The 22,798-nt window shown below is 34.3% G+C and overlaps 1 protein-coding gene across 7 annotated transcripts in view; it reads right to left on the bottom strand.

Annotated features, from left to right (window-relative positions):
• The window catches only part of LOC149776973 (protein hobbit-like), a 210,728-nt gene that overhangs the window by 109,234 nt on the left and 78,696 nt on the right, over positions 1-22,798 (bottom strand). For all 7 annotated transcript variants that reach the window (XM_089941697.1, XM_089941696.1, XM_089941695.1 and 4 more), the window contains exons 24-29: positions 21,771-21,872; positions 17,994-18,147; positions 17,414-17,624; positions 11,638-11,810; positions 11,062-11,160; positions 328-594 (exon numbers count right to left, since the gene is read on the bottom strand). In XM_089941697.1, coding sequence (XP_089797823.1) covers positions 328-594; positions 11,062-11,160; positions 11,638-11,810; positions 17,414-17,624; positions 17,994-18,147; positions 21,771-21,872 — 1,006 coding nt within the window. The remainder of the gene's footprint in view (positions 1-327; positions 595-11,061; positions 11,161-11,637; positions 11,811-17,413; positions 17,625-17,993; positions 18,148-21,770; positions 21,873-22,798) is intronic.

The raw sequence follows: 22,798 nt of genomic DNA on the forward strand, positions 1-22,798 counted from the left end.
GCAAGTGAGAAATATAGTTTCATACAAATGCTATTCATGATATCAGTGTCAGTGATGTAATAAATAGTAAAATGTGGTTCTCTCAAATTTTGACAATTTAAATTGTACAAGTAACTTGTCATTTATATGCTGCAGTCTTTGAATATAACATTTTACAATTTTTTTCTTTACAGAGAAAAAGTATTTATTTTTCTAATCTTAAGATATGCAGAAATAAGGTAACACACCCTAGATTTGTCAATTAACACATGAAAACTCACTTTCGTTCTCTCTCTCTCTCTCTGCCCACCATTAGTCCTCTCTCTCTCTCTCTCTCTCTCTGCCCACCATTAGTCCAATCCATAATGAGGTTTGACCAGCTCCAGTCCATGAGCTCCGTGGTGTTGTATGGGTCCTGGGATGCATGGTACAGCCAGCTCATCTTCTCTGCTGACAACGTAAAACGCCCATGAAGCAAAAGCCTCATTTTGTCCCACCATGGCATTGGGCGGCTTGGATCAATGGATGGTTTATTCACTAGGTCAAGGGAAAGGTTGTATTGGGCTATGACAGGTTCCCAGCATGCCCCATATGCCATTTCCCAGGACAGTACATCTGAAAGGAAGGAACAATATAGGTACAGAGTAAAAGACTAATACAGCAAAACTTGTCTAAATAACTAGTCTGGAACCAAATATAACATACTACTTTAGACAGATTACTGCTCTATCAATAGTCTGCAAAACTGATCATTGTCTTGATATGTGTATGTTATAACCCCATCTGTATCAATATTCTACTAGACTGATCATTGTCTTGATATGTGTATGTTATAACTCCATCTGTATCAATATTCAACTAAACTGATCATTGTCTTGATATGTGTATAACCCCATCTATATCAATATTCTACTAAACTGATCACTGTATTGATATGTGTATGTTAGAACTCCATCTGTATCAATAGTCTACAAAACTGATCATTGTCTTGATATGTGTATGTTATAACTCCATCTGTATCAATATTCTACTAAACTGATCATTGTCTTGATATGTGTATAACTCCATCTGTATCAATATTCTACTAGACTGATCATTGTCTTGATATGTGTATGTTATAACTCCATCTGTATCAATATTCTACTAAACTGATCATTGTATTGATATGTGTATGTTATAACCCCATCTGTATCAATATTCTACAAAACTGATCATTGTCTTGATATGTGTATGTTATCACCCTATCTGTATCAATATTCTACTAAACTGATCATTGTCTTGATATGTGTATGTTATCACCCTATCTGTATCAATATTCTACAAAACTGATCATTGTCTTGATATGTGTATGTTATAACTCCATCTGTATCAATATTCTACAAAACTGATCATTGTCTTGATATGTGTATGTTATAACCCCATCTGTATCAAGATTCTGCTAAATTGATCATTGTCTTGATAAATGTATGTTATAACCCCGTCCATATCTAGATTCTGCTAAACTGATCATTGTCTTGATAAATGTATATTATGACTCCATCTACATCAAGATTCTGCCAAACTGATCATTGTCTTGATAAACGTATCTTATACTAAACTGATGATTGTCTTGATAAATGTATATTATGACTCCATCTGCATCAAGATACTGCTAAACTGATCATTGTCTTGATAAACATATCTTATACTAAACTGATCATTGTCATGATAAACTGTGTTATATCCCCATCTATATCTAGATTCTGCTAAACTGATCTTTATCTTGATAAATGTATGTTATAACATATCCTGTATCAAGATTCTACTAAACTGATCATTGTCTTGATAAATGTATGTTATAACCCCATCTGTATCAAGATTCTGCTAAATTGATCATTGTCTTGATATGTGTATAACTCCATCTTTATCAATATTCTACTAAACTGATCATTGTCTTGATATGTGTATGTTATGACCCCATCTGTATCAAGATTCTACTAAACTGATCATTGTCTTGATAAACTATGTTATAACCCCATCTGTATCAAGATTCCACTAAACTGATCATTGTCTTGATATGTGTATGTTATGACCCCATCTGTATCAAGATTCTACTAAACTGATCATTGTCTTGATAAATGTATGTTATAACCCCATCTGTATCAAGATTCTGCTAAATTGATCATTGTCTTGATAAACTATGTTATAACCCCATCTATATCTAGATTCTGCTAAACTGATCATTGTCTTGATAAATGTATATTATAACTCCATCTGTATCAAGATTCTACTAAACTGATCATTGTCTTGATTAATGTATGTTATAACCCATCCTGTATCAAGATTCTACTAAACTGATCATTGTCTTGATAAATGTATGTTATAACCCCATCTGTATCAAGATTCTGCTAAATTGATCATTGTCTTGATAAACTTGGTTATAACCCATCTATATCTAGATTCTGCTAACTGATCATTGTCTTGATAAATGTATGTTACAACCCCACCCATCTGTATCAGGATTCTAATAAATCAATCATTTTGTTGATAGATACAGGTAATGACCCCATTTGTAATAAGATTCTATGAATTTGATCATTATCTTGATAGATATAAGTAATGACCCCTTTTGAAACAAGATTCTATGAATCTGATCATTGTCTTGATAAACTAAGTCTTAATAGGTGACTTTGTCTTTGATTTTCATTTTATTAATGGTCACTCTGCAAAATGAATGTAGAAGTTCATGATAATTATATACCATATTTCATGTTTTTTTTGTACCCTTTAATTTTTCATACACCATCAAGCCATAAAATAATAATTAATTAATTCTATCATATTTTTTCGTACACAAAATTTAACATTTTTTCCGACATCCTATTATTTTTCATACATAAAATGATCTACTGTAAAGATTTACTTTTGCCAAAGTGATTAAAAAAGTATGGCCCTTTAAATTTTACAGCTAAGAATAAGAGATAAAATCATTGTTTTAGTTCCATTTTTATTTATCTATTATTTTTATTTCATTTTGTTAAAATTGAAGATAGGTTCCCATTTCAAACGGATTAAAAATTATACCAAAATTCGATTTAGTTACATCAAATGGCCAGGGTGTTGTTTTGCTAGGCAAGTTATCAGTAGTGACTAACTTTGGGCATGTTCTTAACTGAGGCATCGAATGGGAGATTCATGCAATATAACAATAGTCGTTCATAATCATGCATATAGGTCATTAATAATTTCTTTCTTTTATTATTGTATTTCACTACATAGTTTTTATTTGCATCATGTTTCAAACGGCATCAGAACAAATGCTGATGTATCACTCAGATACGCAAAATGACCAATTTATTCTTTGCCGAGTATTTTTGGTATAATCCCATATGAGAAATATAAATATTTGTTTCCTCAATGAAACACAAACCCGTATTATCTGTCATCTTTGCATAAATGTTTATCTGAGGCATCTAATAATGAAAAAGAAAAAAAACTAAAGAAATATTCACCAATTATAAGTGTGTAGAAAGCCCTTTGCTCAGCTTACTCGGAAAGGGCAACTGTTTTGTTAACAAAGAATCTATTCACATTCATCATATTGCCCTTCTTCATCTTTTGTATCAGTGAGAAAATATAAGGTTTGATGTATGTGTTCTGTTGTTGTCATTACAATATATACTGCTATTCATTAATAGCTGGACAACGTCGTTAATGAGTGCTCTTGATTAAGTCAGTCGGTGTAACAAAGAAATGCGCGCATTTGAAAATGAGTTCTGAAGCCATTTGAGTTTATTTATCCAGTAAAAATAATATCTTAGTATAGGAAGATGTGAAGACCACAGGCCATTAGGCAATTAATCTTATTGTCTCAATGTAGCAATGGAGTAAAAACTATAAAAACCCAGTTAGTTTTAATCATAAATGCAAAAGTCATTGATTCCATGAGTTTGATTTATATATAGTCAATATCTTCAAAGATCTTGGTCTGTTCGTGCTTGGGCATGTCTTCATTATTAAGTTTCTTCAAACCCCTGCAAAAGGGAGAGACTTTTATCCCACCACCACCTAAATGCACTGAACCTGCCAAAGGGCAGAAAATTGGACCTGGATGGCCCAGAAAAGGTGAAGCCCATGACTTGTCTTATTTTAGTTACCAAGATTGCCAATGTAAAAGACGATGCTGAACTGCACAAATTAAATATTGATGCAGCAGATAATGCCATCATACCAAAAGATACTACTGAAAAGGTGCTCATTGTTGCTGAAAAATTTCCTGAGCCTGCAGTAGACAAGCTGGACTACAGCAAAGGTATGAGGGATATAAGCCAGTTTCCTGGTACTGCAAAGTCACCAGTAAGAGGAAAGTGTTTGAAATGGGACATTAACGATAAAATAAGTATTGTTGAGGAGGCAAAACTATGTGGAATTAGGCCCATCAAGATGGATGAAAATGGATTTTGCAAAAAATATTCAAAGACAAAGAAAGGATCTATTGCAGGTGCCGGCCGACCCATGACGTATTTGCATGAGAAAGAGCAGGAAATTTTATCTTGGATACTCTGTATGTGGGACCATTACATGCCTGTAACAATTGAGATGTTATAAAATTATGCTACTGCAGTTATTCAGGAGGAAAATCTAAAGTTTCAGGGCTCAAGAGGATGGGTTGATGGATTTTTCAAGTGAAATGGACTTGCACTTTGATGTGGAACTTCAATATCTCAAAAACTACCTTGACACCTAGAAAAAAATTGACTGCTTTACCAGATATATAAGAAGGCTGCAGGAGGATGAGGAATTTAATGAACATTTAATTGGAAATATTGATGAAACGCCAGTGTATTTGAACTTGGTTGCAGGAAAGATAATTGATAAAGTCGGAATGAGAGAGGTGCGTATTAGAGGTACCAGCAGTGATAATCACCATTTAACTTGTGTACTGTCATGTCTGGCATCTGTTGACTTGTTGCCACCCATGAAAAAATCCAGAACAACAATGGCAGTAATCCCCCGGTGGATGCACAAGTGAACTACAGCTACTAAAACAAAAACCTGTGCTATGTTTTACATTGTAGGACTACCAGGGAAGCTGGTGAGGAGACAACCCCAAAAATTCCAGCCCCTTCAAAGCAGCAGATGATTGACTGGATTTTTGAAACCAGTGAAGAATTAAAGAAGAAAAGGACATGATAATCAGTAGCTTCAAAGTTACTGGTCTTTCAAATGTAATAAACGGTAGAGAGGACCACTACATAAGGACTGACAATGCAGCTCCATTGAAAAGTCTTTCTAGTGACGAAGAATGTGAATGGTTTGAGGGTTTTGAGTTGGAAGATTTGTAAAATTCTTGAAAATTATGAATGTTTCATTGAATCATGTTTTTGTATTTGTTTTGTGCATTTGTCCAACAATGGATCACAAATTATATCCTTGAAAATAACAAGTGTTTATAATAATACAAAAATATTTTTTATACATGTTGCTTTGTTGCTCTCTCTCCCTCTCTCTCTTAAATTCAACTGATATTTGTTTTTCAACTGGCTTCAGAACAAGTATCAGTAGATTAATATTGTTCTTGAGCTAATGGGCTTGTCGTATATATTTTCAATTCCCCATGGGTAGTCTCATTTCCCTACGTAGAGCCTCCTTTCTTTGCTCTGCAGAAGTAAATCTGGTCTTCAATCCAGTATTTACTGGAAAAGACCAGGCTAAAGGTCAAGCGTAACTTAATTAGCGTGTACATTATGTCTGCACAGCCATGTGGCACAGTCAAAAATGGATCTCATAATTACAACCAAAACGATTTATTTATTCAGGTTTTAATTGCCAATGGAATATAATAGTGCCTTTGTAGTGCTAACATAAGGAATAACACAACTGACAGGTAAATGAACAATAAAGATTATTCTCTCTCTCTCTCTCTCTCTCTCTCATGACAACAATCAAATTCTTGAGTTGAGAGCAGAATGAGACAGAATTTGTACATTAGTTTTGTACATTAGGTTGTTGAGTGTCTTGTGTTCCACAGGCCTTGTCCGGGTATGATCCCTTTATTTTTCGTACACGGTCATTACCACAAAATGATAATTATTTATTTTACATATAATTTTTCATACAATGAAATTAATAATTATTTTTTCGTGTACAAAAAATAATATGAAATACAGTAGCTACTGCAAATGAGTGAACATTTTATATGTATCTTTATCACACAATCTAATTCCCATAATCATATATTTAATTTCTAAAATCACACAATCTAATTACCATAGGCACATGATGTAAATACCATAATCAAACAAAGTAATTACCATAATCACAAGATCTAATTACTATAATCACACAATCTAATTATTGTAATCACAGATAATGGATGATGGTAATGTTACATATATTTAATTTGTATTGTTTATTGTCTTTTCTCCATGATTATATGTTATGTATGTGTATTTTGTAATTGGCTTTATTCCAAAATGAAGTTAATGGTCTACCTGACTAGCAACATTTATTCTGTAAACAACATAGTACATAGCTAATATTTTTCGATGTTTATATATTAAATATTCAGATCATTATTAATGGAGGTAAACATGTTTATTTGAAACTGAATCTTGCCACATTAGTTTTTCATTTGGAAATTCCTCAAGTTGTTGTCAACTTTGAATGTTTAGATAGGAAACTGACCTTCTTCCTGGCTGTATTATTGTGTCTTAGCTTTTTATATCAATGTTGTGTTCTTCAAAATTTAATCATTCATACCTTAACATCCAAGTAGAATCAGTCTTATTATTGTGTTCAGTTATTGTTATTAGGGTGGATTTATTTATTTAAATTATTCACTGGAATTACAAATAGCTCATTAATAATTATTGGACTAAATCATTCATTTTGGAATTACAGTTAATTTAATCAAGGACAATTTGGATTATATTATTGTGATACATCAAAAGACTGTTAACATATCACCACATTCCAGGCCATAGGCGCATTAGAATGTTTCAGACTACAGGCACATCAACAGATTCAATAATGGAATTTATTTGGAATTGAATTGGAATGCTATACATCTGGACTTGTGATAGAACTTTTAGGACTATTTGGGATTTAATTTACAATACCGTAAGTTCTTCTTTAAATTTTCACTATGTACTTAAAAGAAATAATTTGTTGAATTTTACAAAACTTGTTTTCACTCTTCTGTCATTTTGTTTAAGACCACAGAGTTGAAACAGTAATGTTCACAATGATAAAGTAATCAACCCAATATATAAACAAATCATGTTACTTTTGTTTTTATAAGAGACTAGTCTTGAATATTAGTGTTGAACCATCAGTTATTTCTGACAAAATAGTTTTTGACTACTGAAAATTTCATTTCAGGTGTACTAAATGACCAATGTGTAGTTCTGAGTAAACAATAATACAATTATTTTCAATGTTCATTCCACATCTGCAATCCAAAGAAGCCATGTTCTATTGTATCACCTGTGAATATTGTTGTGACAAAATAATTAATATCACATAATAAAGTTCTTTTTCTTCAGTAATATAATGTTAAGTTTAAACATTATTCACATAAATTTCAGAATGTTTTATAACCCCTACAACAGGGGTGCACAACCCCCCAGCCCCGGTACTTCCACTAGCCACATAACCTTCTTTCCAAACACAGAAACATGAAGCGTTTGAATGCTAACAAATTAATCTATCATATAAGACCAACCAAAATTCGACTGATTTTCCTTCTTACTCACTTTCATTTTTGTGAGCTCATTTTTACAATACATCAATCAGACATGCAAAGATCCAAAAATATGTTGAAATGAATGTCCTGCAAAAATATAAGGTTAATTGCCAAGGCCAAAGACCACTGATAAATTACCATATTTTATCAAAATTCATAATAATTCAATATGTATTAAAGAAATTATATTATCATATGTTTAATCAACACCTGGAGTGGGCATTAGAATTGGCACTATATAAACATGTAACCAAACACACTACATAATTGTCTCTCAAACTTTTCACTGTTTGCTGTATTTGTGGCTGCAATAAACACCTGACAGGGCTAATCCTATTGCAGTTTCAAAGAGTGCAAAATAGTCTTCATTGTGATCAAGAGAAGCAGATGTCAGAGTAGACAATATATCGGTATGTTAAGGCAAATATTATACAGCTAACACATAAATTTAGAACCAAAATTAAAAAAATAGATTAATAAAGTATACTGGTTTCTTAAAACACCAGTCTGGACAAATTTCACTATATTTTCAAAACCTTTCTTGTTATTGTATTCATTTACTCTCCAACTGTTTGTAAATTTCTAATTTGATTGTCACCAGGGGGTTTCTAACACTGTCATCTTCTGCACCACATCTGAACCCGAATGGGAGTTTGCTTATTAACAGGATGCCATATTCATGTCAGGCAGTCTATTTTTTTTCAGACAATATCTATTATGTAGTTCATTCTCTTTGATAAGCTCTGAACAATTCCTTAAATTTCCATAGCTTTGGGAGTTACATGTCTTAGAACACATGTAAAAGTTACTTTTTATCATTTTGTTCAATTATTTTTTTTAAATATTAAAACCAGACATTGCAAATACTGTATACAGATGAAATTTTTCTCTGAAAATAGACTGTTCTAGAAAATGGAAAAGTACAGTGAGCAGTCTGGTATGGCTGTTCACAATGATAACATCCATATGGTTTGAAATGCAAACAAAATAACCATGGTAACAATCAGTTTAGAAGTTATAAATTAATTAAAAAATGAGTATGTCTCTAGCATTTTTTATATCCCTGATGCTTTTCATTTTTAAATCAGCAGGGAGATTAAAACAAATGGGGTAAGCAAATACTATATCTGGACAAGTTTCACTGCATTTCCAAAACCTTTTTTGTTTCAATATGTAACTATTAAAAAAATGATCAAAAAAGCTTTATTCTTACTGGAACCATAAAAAGACTGGCTCAGTTAATCTCCCATCTCTTGCTGCATTAATTCAGAGATCTCGGAAACGCTTAATTACGCGTATTTGGACGTCAATTTTTGATCTGGGACACAGAAAATCCCTGAGACGGGAGTCCTCTGTACGCATGTTATAGGTCTGCGGCAAAATTTCAAAGACTTGCTAGTCCTGCTTCAGCCACCTGCTTTGTGGGAAAATGTGTTGATCAATTAGCTGTGCTGATATTTACAATAACAGAATTCAGTGACTGGAAGACCCCTTAATTTACATACATGTTGCCATTATAAGAGTACATCAAAAAGAACATGATGCAATAGCTGGGCGGCATGATCAAAGGCTTTGTTTGACTGGTGGCTGGATGCGAAAATGTACTGATATTTACAGTGATTGAATCAGAGTCAGAAAGACCCAGAGATGTACATGTGGTCATTTAAAAAAGTACATCAAATAAACAACTTTAGCTTTCGTTACTGTGTTCATTTCCGAATGTATCAGAATAAGTAGTGCACGAGAATCAAGACATGTTTAGACTTAGACAAAATGCCATTCGTAATTTGATAAGTATTTTGGGGTTAAACGGCAAACTTACGAAGATTGTAACGAGATTCAGAAGAGTGCTAAAGCTGCAAGAATTGATAGTTCGGACAGGACAGTAGCTAAGTGTAAGAAAGTGTGTGATGCCTAGCTTTGTGTTTGGAATAAGTCCTGACTTGGATTGACAAAATTCAGTATCACTGTGATGGACGAACAAGAGCTATTTAAGAGGTACATTGACTGATCATACTTTTTTTAAAATGCAGCTCGCCTTAGCCCGGTCAGTTCTAGTGTTGTAGCAAAATGTATTCATCAACACATCAGTAGCTAGGCCTAGTTTTTATATCAATTACGTTGACAAACAAATTCTTGCCCATTCACAAGCATATGTTTTGATAGCTGATTGACCATTAACCCTTTTCCGAGTAAGGTAGCAACTATCAGTTTCCTGCATGATACCCTTTAATGATAAAACATACAAACTTGTGTTTTAAGATCAGAATTGGTGATTATTAGCTGCCTCGTGTACACTACTTATTCATAAAATTAGTTTGAAACTCTAAGTGAACCAGTAGGCCAAACGGGAAATAATGGCGGACTTCGCTAAGTCTGGGATGTACCAATTTATTAGATTGTCTGTTTTCGTAAACTGTCGGGCAAATATTTTCAGAAAAATATACAGATCATTGAAAGCAAAGCCAAGGTATTTTTTTATTAAAGATTTAACTTTAAAATGCAAATTATGTAGGTCAGAAATGTATGGGACAATGCTATGTTGTGGAATTCGCAAGATGCGCTTTAAGGTCTAATCTTTTTTCTGACCTGACATGTATTTGCAAAAATACGGGAAAAAACAGCAAATAAGATACTATTTAACAATTGCCTAAAATTACTACAGGGACGTAGACAAATAAATAAACCAAAAATTTGTGATCCTGTCAATGGACTATTTGTAATGAAGCCATATTATAGTGAGTGATTACATTAAGAAAACCTCTCCTTCTAAAAATAGATGTTGATTCTGTAGGAAAGAAGGGACTGCAACTTTTGATGGTGGGAGTCCTGGACTCCTAGTTTTAAATCCTAGCGAGATCTCTGTTAATTACCTAAACTACTGTTTCGTTAATTGATTGTGAAATTTCATTGTAAGTCTTCTTTTTATATTTATTATTTTCAACTTAATTAAATCAAGAATGTCAAATTTTCCAATCAAAATTAAGAAAGTGTATAATCAAGCTTTATCAAACAGTCACCTCCTTATACGTGTACCTGTACCAATAAACTTAACTACTGTATATGAGGAATTAACACTAATTATCACTAACTGAAAGTGCCAAAGCAATCAAATCTCTTAAGTAAATAGAAAACTCAAAAAGTGCATATGTTAGTATACATTTATTCAGATCTGACTAATTATTTCAGTATCTATATCAAAGTTGAAATGCATTCATGAAGCATGGATGACCTGCCATTACTCAGTGTATGATAAATCAATGGATGTTCAGTGGTAACACTAAATGTCCCACCAACTGTCATAGGTGGGCATAAAAACCAAACAAGCATGATCATTTGGACACCAAAATACTCACCACTGCTAAAATCATGGTAAAATTTAAGGGCAGGTAGATTCCTTTCAACAGTCATGGGTCCCCAGGGTTCAGCAACTTCAACTGTACAGGTCCGTTTGGCTGAAAAGTGAGGTGAATCCATGAACCAGAAAATAAATACTGGTTTCATATTCTTGGGTAGCATGTTGCATCTAAATCTGCCATACAAAATAATTTTGATTTGTTCTGTTAAGAGGTTATTTAATTTCTTGTAAACTTAAAACAAGAAAAATCAGCAAGTCATTTTTATAAAAATATGAAATCAATGCTACAGTGCAGTTTTCCAACCAGTCTGAATTTCCTTCAATTATTACTTGATAATAAGAAACTAAAATTTTCAATTGTATATATTTAGATTATTGCAGTGATGATGAAATCTTCTTATTAAACATGAAAGCTGTAACAAACTTTAACTGTAATAGGTCATACATAGTTGTTGAAAATATAGGTCACTGATCATATTAATTATGTACAATATCTTAACAGTGGACTGATAGGTGGTTGGAGTCAGGAAGTCATTAATATTCTACATGTACAACATATAAAGAATAGTGATACCCCTCTTTGCTCCCTCCTGTTCGCCAGCAGCCAGTCTCCCCCAAACATGTAGGTCCTTCACATCCAGCATGTGCTGTGGGTAGTCCCGCAGCTGTATCCTCCAGCTCTTGAGGCTTACATTCACATAGCGGCACCACAATGTGCAGAATTCTAAACCCTCTTCAGGGTAGGGGCTGGAAGTAACAAGTATATGTAAACAGTAGGATAATATATGTGAATATTATTTTAGGTACAATTTGTACTCTGAATGAATTAAATCTGATATTTATTTATAAGGGGACACCCCAGTAAGAAGTATCTGAACCATTCATAACAATGTAGACCCAAAAACCTTTTTGATAAAAGCATTATTCTGTGCATGACTTTTAACATTTAATTACTATTTCTGATCATAATCCAAAAACTTGTCTAAATATTTTCAATTCACTTGTAACTAGTTTAAATAATTATATCAGAAACAATTACATCGATTGTAGTTTTTTCTTATATTTCTTCTAAACCTCAGTCTTTATTAACAGGTTACATGCTCATCAAAAAGTACAGCCTGAAGAAATGTGGAGGTGTTCCCAACCATCATTCTCTTTTCCTAAAAAACCCATCAGCAGCAACATTTAGAACTACTATAATGTGTCTTCTCTCCTTTCCTGTGCTGAGAACAGACTTAGTCCTTTTGTCTCTACTGTTCTATTGGGAATCAGATCAAAGAAGATGGAGTCTCATCCACAATGCAAATCAGTAGCAGGAGATATTTATATATCTTGCGCATCCTGTATGTGAACTGGTGAAAATCAACTTAATTTTGTTTCCAGGTAACTGGGTAACTTCTGGAACAAAGAAGTTCATATTCTGAATACCAGACTTTTTGCACAAAATTAACTTCTACAGCCAGCCTCATAAAGCACAGAAATCATTATTGTGTGGTTTGATGAGGGTGACAGCCTCTAGAAGCACAGAAAATACTATTGTGTAGGTCGATGAGGATGTCAACCTCTAGAAGGACAGAAAATACTATTGTGCAGGTTGATGAGGTTGACAGACTTTAGAAGCACAGAAAATACTATTGTGCAGGTTGATGAGGTTGACAGCTTCTAGAAGCACAGAAAATACTATTGTGCAGGTTGATGAGGGTGACAGCTTCTAGAAGGACAGAAAATACTATTGTGCAGGTTGATGAGGGAGACAGCTTCTAGAAGCACAGAAAATACTACTGTGCAGGTTGATGAGGGGGACAGCTTCTAGAAGCACAGAAATTACTGTTGTCTGGTTTGATCATGTTGACAGCCTTGTCGATGAGAAGATTGTAAGAAACTAGTAACTTTGTGTCTCTCTGCTGCAATCATTGTTTATGAATTGCTTGCTCTGCTTCCATCCACCTTTTCCATAATTTCCACACTTTCTCTTTATGGGTGCTGAATAATCTCTTTTTGACCATCTGTACAGTGTTGCCACTCCTAGGTTTTTCCACCTAGATCTAGGTTTTTTGGCACAATCTAGGTGTCTAGGTTTTTTATGTTATAATCTAGGGTTTTTTTTTATCGAAATCATGATTTAATTTTTTAACAACTGTAAAATAGCTTCATCATTTTCATTTAGTAGTTTTGAACTGTACAAAGGATAAATTTTGCGCAGCTTCAAATTATATAATATTATTCACCTACATTTTAAGCGTTTAGACTATGATTAGGTTGGCTTTTTACTATTTTGGGTTTCTTTTACTTCTAAGCCATGGCAACCGACTGGTTTGGCACTCTGGCGTATGGGCTGTGTGGCAGTCTGGCAGTGGCCATTTTTATTTTAGTCAGAGAAGCGGACAAGCAGTTCAAGCGGAGTTTGTCATTTTGGCATTTGGTGAATTGGTACTTCAAAGTATTAATCTTATTATCTTTTTTTTTTTATTAACTTACTCGGTTACCCAATGTCTACTATTACTGAATCAGATTCGGAATGTGGAGATTTATGTGTGGGTGGTCCGGCGCCGAAAAAAAAGGCTTACTATAACCAAGCATTTAAAGATGAATGGTTGCAGGATCCAGAGCTGAAAGACTGGATTAAGCATGACCCTAAGAACAAGTACATGGTGTTCTGTAAAGTTTGTGATTCTAAACTCGTTAATGCAAACAAAAGTGGTCTAATTGCGCACAAAGGATCAACAAAGCACATGAAAAACTTTGAGTCGAAGAAGAACATGACCACATTGACTACTTTTGTAAAAAAATCCAGCAAAAGACTTGGACCATAAAGTTGCTGTGGCTGAAGTTTTGTTTTCAGCTTTCATGGCAGAACACAATACGCCATTTACACATGCAGACCACCTTGTTCAATGCATGAAATCTATGTTTCCTGATAGCACCATAGCGTCATGAATGGCCATGAAGCGAACCAAGATGTCATACGTGATTCAGGAGGGTATAGCATATCATCATCGTGCTGACATAGTTTCTGTCTGTCGCAATCAGCCATTTTCTGTTATTATTGATGAAAGCACTGATATTTCAGTTTCTCAGGTTTTGGCAATTTTAGTAAGACACTTTGACGCAAGTCAGAGTAGAATTGTCGACTCTTTGCTCGACATGACTTAAGTAGATGATGCCACAGGCCTTGGGCTATACAAATCTTTCAAGACACTTTTGGAAAAGAAGGAAATTCCCATGAAAAACATCATTTTTTTTGCAAGTGACAACTGTGCTGCGATGACCGGCGCTAAAAGTGGATTCCAAGCCCATTTGCTGAAAAATATTCCAAATGTTTTCCTTATGGGATGTGTGTGCCACTCTTTTGCACTGTGTGCAAACCATGCAACAACTCAGCTGCCATCGTGGTTGGAAGCATTTATAAAAAACGCGTGCTTTTATTTTTTGCGTAGCAGCAAGCGCAACCACAATTTTTCCTTAATACAAGAGATAGTGAAAACGGAATCACACCAAATTTTGAAATTATGCGAAACACGATGGCTGTCTCATGAACAGGTTATCAATCGCATTTTAGAGCAATGGGATGCTCTGTTGCTTTACTTCTAGTCAGAAAGCTCGATTGATAGAGTTGATGGAGCCAGTCAGATCTACCAAACCATGCATACTCCTGGCACAAAGCATATGCTACTTTTTCTGAGTTTCATCCTATGTAAAGTTAACATTATGAATTTAGAGTTTCAGTCAAAACATTTTAGACTGCACTGTAGTATTTGTGATGAATATCGATCAATACTTGGAATGTTCATAAAAGAAAATGTCATCGGCTCAAGATAGCTATCTGACATTGACCCACTTGACGCAAATTTGTACAAAACACTCAGTTCTGTGGATGTAGTGGGAAGATACACTGCGCAGCTGATCAAACAGCCACTAGGAGATAAAGAATCTCAGTTTCGGAGTGATGTCGTAAAATTTCTAAAAGAACTATGCATTCAAATACGTAGCCGATTTCCTCTCTCACAGGACAGTGTTCTTTCCAAACTGAAACTCCTTGATCCCAAATCTGTAACAGACATACCATCAGGAACAGACAGACCGTCAATAGTTCCTCTCGCTTTGTACTTTCCACAATTGGCACCAGAAGAAGTCCTAGATGAACTTGAAGAACAGTGGAGGACACTCCACTTTGCTCAAGAAAGTATCAGTCATTTGGTTGGCTTGGAACCACCATTTTTCTGGAATGGTCTGAAGCAAGTTCTGGATGGTAATCAGCAACAAAAATTTGGACTTCTATCTGACTTCATGTGTAAGCTGCTGGCGTTACCACACTCTTCAGCATGTGCTGAACGAATTTTTTCTCAACTGAATTTCATAAAGACAACGCAGACAAATAGGCTACATTGTGACACTGTAGCCAACAGGCTGATAGCAAAAGAGGCCATCAGATATCAAGGTGCTTGCTGCTACAATTGGAAACCATCAGAGCTTGTCATTGAGGATGTTAAAGAAGGACGGTGTCATAAACAATATTGCGAGAAACTGAAAAAATACAAACAGGAAAATCAAGTTGACTTTGCTGACTTGAGTGAGGACGAGTCTTTTTAAAATATCTGTCTACAAGGAATTTACTGTGTTCAGGTATGTGACTCACTTTTTGGATGCTTGCATTGTTTTGCATTTATCTGCATGGCTAAGACTGGCTGCTGGCAAATGTTTATTGCGCTGCAAAGTGCTAAAATTTGCTATTATATTAGTCTTATTAATGCATTTTGTAGGCCTCATAATATCATGCACTATGTATTATTTACACAACAGTCTACAGGATTTAAAACAATTTATTATGTATACGTGTATGGCATACCCAATTAAACGTGTGACGCATCTAGGTTTTTTCTAGGTTTTTTTTGGTGAATGGTCTAGGTTTCTCAAAAAAGTTAGAGTGGCAACACTGCATCTGTAGACATTCTTTCTTACCACATCAAGTTTTATTGTTGCCATATTCACAGCATGAACTTTGTATAATTAGATATTCTGCCTTTCAACCTATCATGGGGGATTACTGCATGTACGGAACTATAAACTCTCTTTCTTGACTTGAGCAGCAATAATAACTGTGGGAAATCTGGCTCAGATGCATCAGTATATTAGTCATGAAGCTGGACCAAGATGGCAACTTACTAAAAATAGCTAGTTATTTTTGGCACTTTGGTATCACCCTCTCAGCTGTGGTCTTAATTTATATCAAATGGTCCAAAATTCACTTACATGTATCAAGTTTGGTGTTTGACTCTTTAATTTCTCTGACTACATTGTCAATTCAGTGATGTAAGGGAATTAAAGTCTGTAAGATTAGTCTTAAATTGTACCATAACATAAAACAGGTAAATACTTAATATGTGCTTGAAAACATAATTTTGCTGAACTAATTAGACCAAAGAGAAGAGTAAACAAATTTATTACATTCACCGCTAGTCACTGTACATGACATCAAGTATTGTCAATGCCTCTGTCATTTGTATTTACATATGTTTATTTAGAGGCTTGTCATCTTAACAGGATTTACCTTTGATGTATTACCATTTTTATATTGTGATCTGTGATGTGATTTGGATTTTTAATGTAGCTTTAACAATTTTTCAGTCATTTCGCTATGACGTCTGCAATGTGGCAGTTTATAGTGATGTCTAGCAGACATGTAGCATGATGTTCCACCCAGTCACATTATCCTGACACCAAGATGACCAGTCCTAACACTAACCTCTTAATGCTGAGTGCCAAGCGAGGCAGCTGTTAGTACCATTTTTGTAAGTCTTTGGTATGACTCGGCTGGGGATCGAACCCACGACCTCCCGCATCTGAGGCGGATGCTCTAACCACTAGGCCATCATAGTGGTATATATTGTAAGAACTTTAAAACGAAAAAAATAATTATGTTTATATGTACGTCAAAAGAATATGAAACATTTTTCTTCAGTGTCAATTTTACCCAAAATTTTCAAATTTTAAACTCATCTTTTTCAATTTATGGAGTGCCAAATATAAGACACAAACTAACTATGTTTGGTTTTAAAGGGCATCAACTTAAAAGCAGTGCTTAAATTAGAAAATTTACTGCATTTTTAACCAACCTTTTTCACAGTGGAAGGATTCATGGAAAGTAGTACATCAGTGAAGTTTTGTAAATGATGTTGCTCCATCCAAATAATAAGGTAACATCAGCATCATATAGGGCCAAATTCCCAACCATAATTTTCTATTTGAAATTTTTGTTAACTGTGTGATGAACATAAAACATTTTCTATGTAATTTTTACTGTGGCACAAATAAAAGATATGTTCCATACTTTTATATTCAAGGCTTATTACCTGTCTGGGTCTATATCTCTCATAGCCTTGACCACATTGTCCTTGCCATGAATGGACTTGTCGGCCATGGCTACAATTTCTAGATCCTCCATCTGCCAAGTGAAGAGGATGGAGCTGACAGGGCCATCAACATACAGCTTCCTTGACCTCTGTATGTAGATTTCACTCATTCTTTGAGCAAAGGAAGCATACAGCTCCTCCAGTTTGTGTGCTGAAGCAGAAATTTTATACAATTCAGAACTCTGAGCACTGAAGCCAAAGCTGTTGAAAACATAAATTACTTCATGTAATGTTGATAACTTTTATAAGATTAAAATACACACATTCCAAGACAGAGAGATAATATTCTTCAAGGTCCCTTTGACAGAGAAGTTCCATAGAACTGCTACCAAATTTTAATGAAATGTGTGATGCTTTTAAGAAAAGTATTGGCAAGCCATATGATTAATCTACCTCATATTACTCTTATAATGAAAATGTTTGAAGCTTATTTTCAAGAGCTGAGCAATATCTGGCAAAGACTAATTAATTCTCTTATTTTCATTCAAAATGTGTGGTAATAACAAAACAGTAAAATTACCAGGAATGCTTGTGTAGCCCTTCTTCAGATTCTGTACTTTCTGATCTAGTACAGACTTCCTCTTTTCATTTTCTGAGTATTCATCCTTCATAAGTTCATAGTTGTCTGCCAACTTTACTTCAAATGGATCATCTCCAAGCTCCACCTTGAACACCTGACAGACATATAGATATTTTATCACTGTAGATCATTTATATGATGTTTCATTGATTTTCTCTATATTCTTGATAATACATTTGTGTAATAAATGTAGCACTTCATGATGTCATAAGAAGTTAATACATTAAATTTGAGGCATCTGAATATCCTTATAATTATTATGCCAATTATTAAACTAGACTAATCATTACACAACACTATTACACTAGACTATTATACTACATTGTTACACCAGACTATTTATTACACTACACTAGTTATTACATCAGACAAATTATGACACTACAATAATCATTACACTGTAATAATTATTACACTACACTATTTCACTAGGCTAATTATTACACCACACTATTACACTAGACTAATTATTTTACTACACTATTAAACCAGACTAATTATTACACTACACTAATTATTACATCAGGCAAATTATTACACAAAACTAATTAGCAGTATTATTTAACACTGATTTTCATCATGTAATAACAGAATCTTAAGTTTTTGTACAATTTTTAATGAAATATGGAAACTCTTGCTTTGATTTTATATTCTTTGCTCAGCAAAGGATCACTAAAGAATGATACAAATTATTTTAACTTATTTCCAAGATTTTATCTGAGTAGAGCAATTATCTAAAGTTTTCAGAATAGTTCAAAACTGACCTTCAGCAACAGTCAATCTATTAACTAATCAACTGTAGTCCCACTGGTGACTCTCTATCATTTCTGATCCAATTTATGCATGTACATATGTCTATCTATTTATCAGTGGTTCAAATAATTTCTGAACTGGTGCATTCATATCAAATCTCATGCTGGGAGAAAAAAAAACTCCTATTTTTGTGGTCATTCCATGCCTAACTCCTGATCTCATAATATCTCCTGATTTTTTGCAGAGAATTCCTGATTATTACATTGTCTGTCAATTTTCATTTCTCCAAAAAATCCTATATAAATGGCTATATCGTATGCAATCCACAGAAGCCATGTTCTATTGTATCACCTGTGAATATTGTTGTGACAAAATAATTAATATCACATAACAAAGTTCTTTTCCTTCAGTAACAGAATGTTAAGTTTAAACATTATTCACATAAATTTCAAAATGTTTTTTAACCCCTACAACAGGGGTGCACAACCCCTGGCCCACAGGATGGATCCAGCCTGCTCGAATGTGTTCTGTCCAGCCCTCAGGGCAAATTAAAACAACACAGAAATCTGGCCCCTGAACAGTAATTATATTAAAGAAATTAGTGTTTGCTGCCCTCAAGTAGTCTTAGAAAATGCAATCTGGCCCTTGGCCGAAAAAGGTTGTGCACCTCTGCCCTACAACAATACTATAGTATTAAAAAAATAAACCACATCAATAAAATTGTCAGCAATTAATTTAAATGTGATGAATGATCACTGTGGCTGCTGTGTATGTTTCTCTGCAAGCAAAATAGCTTCCGCATTTCCACCAAAGAAACTTACACCAGTAAACATCTGGCATGCCTGTACCATATATATTCACTTTAATTACCAAAAATTAATTTAAAACAAGGAATGAAAAACTATACCATGCAGTATATGTGCCCCCAGAGAACCAATTAAGAATAAATATTTTATTTAGTAAATAGTGTTATGTGCCTTATGAGCTGACCCTAAGGAAATAAGGTGGAATATAAAACTTGGGAAAAACAGTAGCCTCATGTACCATACATTGTGACAGTAGAGCTGAACTATTAAATGAAGTCACAGACATCACAAGTTACAACACAATAGAGCATTGTTTATTTGTGATAATTGCTGGTGCTTACAAACACACACTGTAGAACATGGTTTCTTTGAAGTATGTTGGAGGGGCAGTCCTTTTTCACAAGATAAATGGAATGATACACACTGGCTTTTTTGTTTGTTTACTTATGATAAACCTTTGGCTGTGGTGCAGTTTGACTACACCTGACAAGATTATGAAAAGGGGGCACGTCCTGAGGTAAGGGAGGGTGGGTGAGGGCACTAGCCCCTCCCCTTTCACCTTTAAACATGTTTAGACCTACATCCATAAAATTTAATGGCTGACCACTGTGTTGCCATCCCAGCTTCCAGAAAAGTTTCTGAGAGCACCCATGGGGCATCCATTGAGAATTTCATGCATCTTGGACCCTGGAAGATCGGTCAATATTTATTGATACTGGTGCTTACTAAATGGCATGTAAAAACCTCCCAATTTTAGGTCTCAATCTCCCTATTTTTGTTATTCAATCTCCCTCCTTGGCTTTTGAAAAGTTGACAAGATGCTATTGTCAGACATTTATTCTCTCGGAAACTGTTATATAGCTAATCCAAATATCCCACATACACGCTTCATCTTATCTCTAAAAAGTTAGATCAAATATTAAATTACAAAAAATCAGTCAAGTTGGAAATGTCTGGTGTATATGACCTATTCCGTAGGCTTTATAGCTACCTATGTCAAACATATAAAATATAAAACATAGCTGCAATGCATCTCTAGTGGATGAAACAGCAACTGATACCATTACCGAGTCCAAAATAACTTCTCATGTCAACCGTTATTTCAGGAACTAGTATTTAAAGTGTGACCTCAACATCTTGTAACTATGAGAATTTTCAACTCTGTCTTAAAATAGTTTCACCTATTACTTCCTAGTAATTGTGACCTATAACAAGCCATGTGCATGAACAATGTATAGCACTGATGAAATGAATCAATTTCAAATCTGAATCAGATAATTCATTCTATATTCATTTTTGCAATCAAGGTTTGAAATTAATGCTAATCCACTAGCCCTAAGATCAGCAAATTTGCTGACAGATCGCTATAATCCTTGCAGTCACTAATCCAGTGGAGCAGTGAAAAGTTCCACCAGTTGCTATCATATCATTTAACATTTGGTCTTGTGTCAGTGTATTAAACAGAACATGAGACATTATGATTAATTTATGTATGTAAAAACTTTCATAATTTTGTCTGAAGTCACATTAATGATGGTGCTCCTTAACATGCCAGATATCAAAGATTAAAAGTCTTGAGATGCCATCAAGCCATGTCATGCTGCTGGACCAAGAAAACACAGGCCAGATAATGGTGCTGGACCAAGAAAACACAGGCCAGATATCAAAGATTATAAGTCTTGAGATGCCATCAAGCCATGTCATGCTGCTGGACCAAGAAAACACAGGCCAGATATCAAAGATTATAAGTCTTGAGATGCCATCAAGCCATGTCATGCTGCTGGACCAAGAAAACACAGGCCAGATATCAAAGATTATAAGTCTTGAGATGCCATCAAGCCATGTCATGCTGCTGGACCAAGAAAACACAAGCCAGAGACTGGTCCTACATCAGAAGGTTAATCACACACAGAAAACAAATATGTATGTACCTTCAACTTTCAACAAGTCTTGTTTGTGAAATACAGCTGTTAATATTTTGAGTTGATGCTACAGAATAATAAAATGCAAAATTAGAAACTGAACAGACTTCTATTTGATTTTCACAGGATCAGTGAAATTTAGGCTGAATCAATAAAAATGTTACTACATGCATAGTGATTCTGTTGGTTAATGAAAAAAGAATCCTAATTTCAAGCCCCCCTGCCCCTAATTTTACCTTAGCTTTGATCTGCAGATCTGGGGGAAGTTTGCTGTCCACAGTAAATGGTTTCTTCTGCACCCTGTGAACTAGTTTCAGCCATTTGGTGAAATTCACAAACTGCAAAAAAGTGATGTGCATACCTTGATCTAAGGGGAATGACATATTGATATGTCCAATTTATATAATATAAAACCAGACGTGTGTGTGTGTGTGTGTGTGTCTGTGTGTGTGTGTGTGTGTGTGTGTGTGTGTGTGTGTGTGTGTGGTAATGGCACATCAACTCAATGCTGGACATATAGATCTGAGTAAATATCAGGTAGTAAAGACAGTAAAAGTAAGCAAATGTCATCAAAGCAACTGGCACTATATTTGCTGAAAAGAATTTGCAGGAATTCGTAATAAATCTGTTCCTTCCCTTCTTTTATTCTTATTAATTGCTGAGTATTTGCAACATTTAAGATATTCCTCAGAAACTCAGACACACGAAGTAATGTACCACAAATATTTTCTTATTTGTTACAGTTTACATGCTTACAAGGAAAGCATTGTACACATGTTCTTTCTCATGGCATTTGACCTTAAACCTAATATCATAGATGGAAGATCACAACAATTATCTGATATGATGCCAAGATATATCCTATGGCTCAATTCATAATTAACGTTTAAAACAAGAAACTCAATTTACTGAAGTGGCATAAATCAAGGGATTCTTCTAATATATCAACACAGGGTTTGATAAAAATACATTCATACTTGCTTTTGTTATCATGTTCACATGTCATTACAGATGAAAACTGAGTTGAGACCTTTGATCCTGAAATCCATATTATAGTACTAACTATTGTCTTCCTTACTGAAGAGCAACTAAATACAAAGTCTAGTTGAAATTCATTTGTATACTGAAAAGCAACTAAATACAAAGTCTAGCTGAAATTCATTTGTATACTGAAGAGCTACTAAATACAAAGTCTAGTTGAAATTCATTTGTATACTGAAGAACTACTAAATACAAAGTCTAGTTGAAATTCATTTGTATACTG

Source organism: Sinohyriopsis cumingii, chromosome 18 (genome assembly GCF_028554795.1).
Source record: "Sinohyriopsis cumingii isolate HCF-2022 chromosome 18, ASM2855479v2, whole genome shotgun sequence".
NCBI lineage: Eukaryota > Metazoa > Mollusca > Bivalvia > Unionida > Unionidae > Sinohyriopsis > Sinohyriopsis cumingii.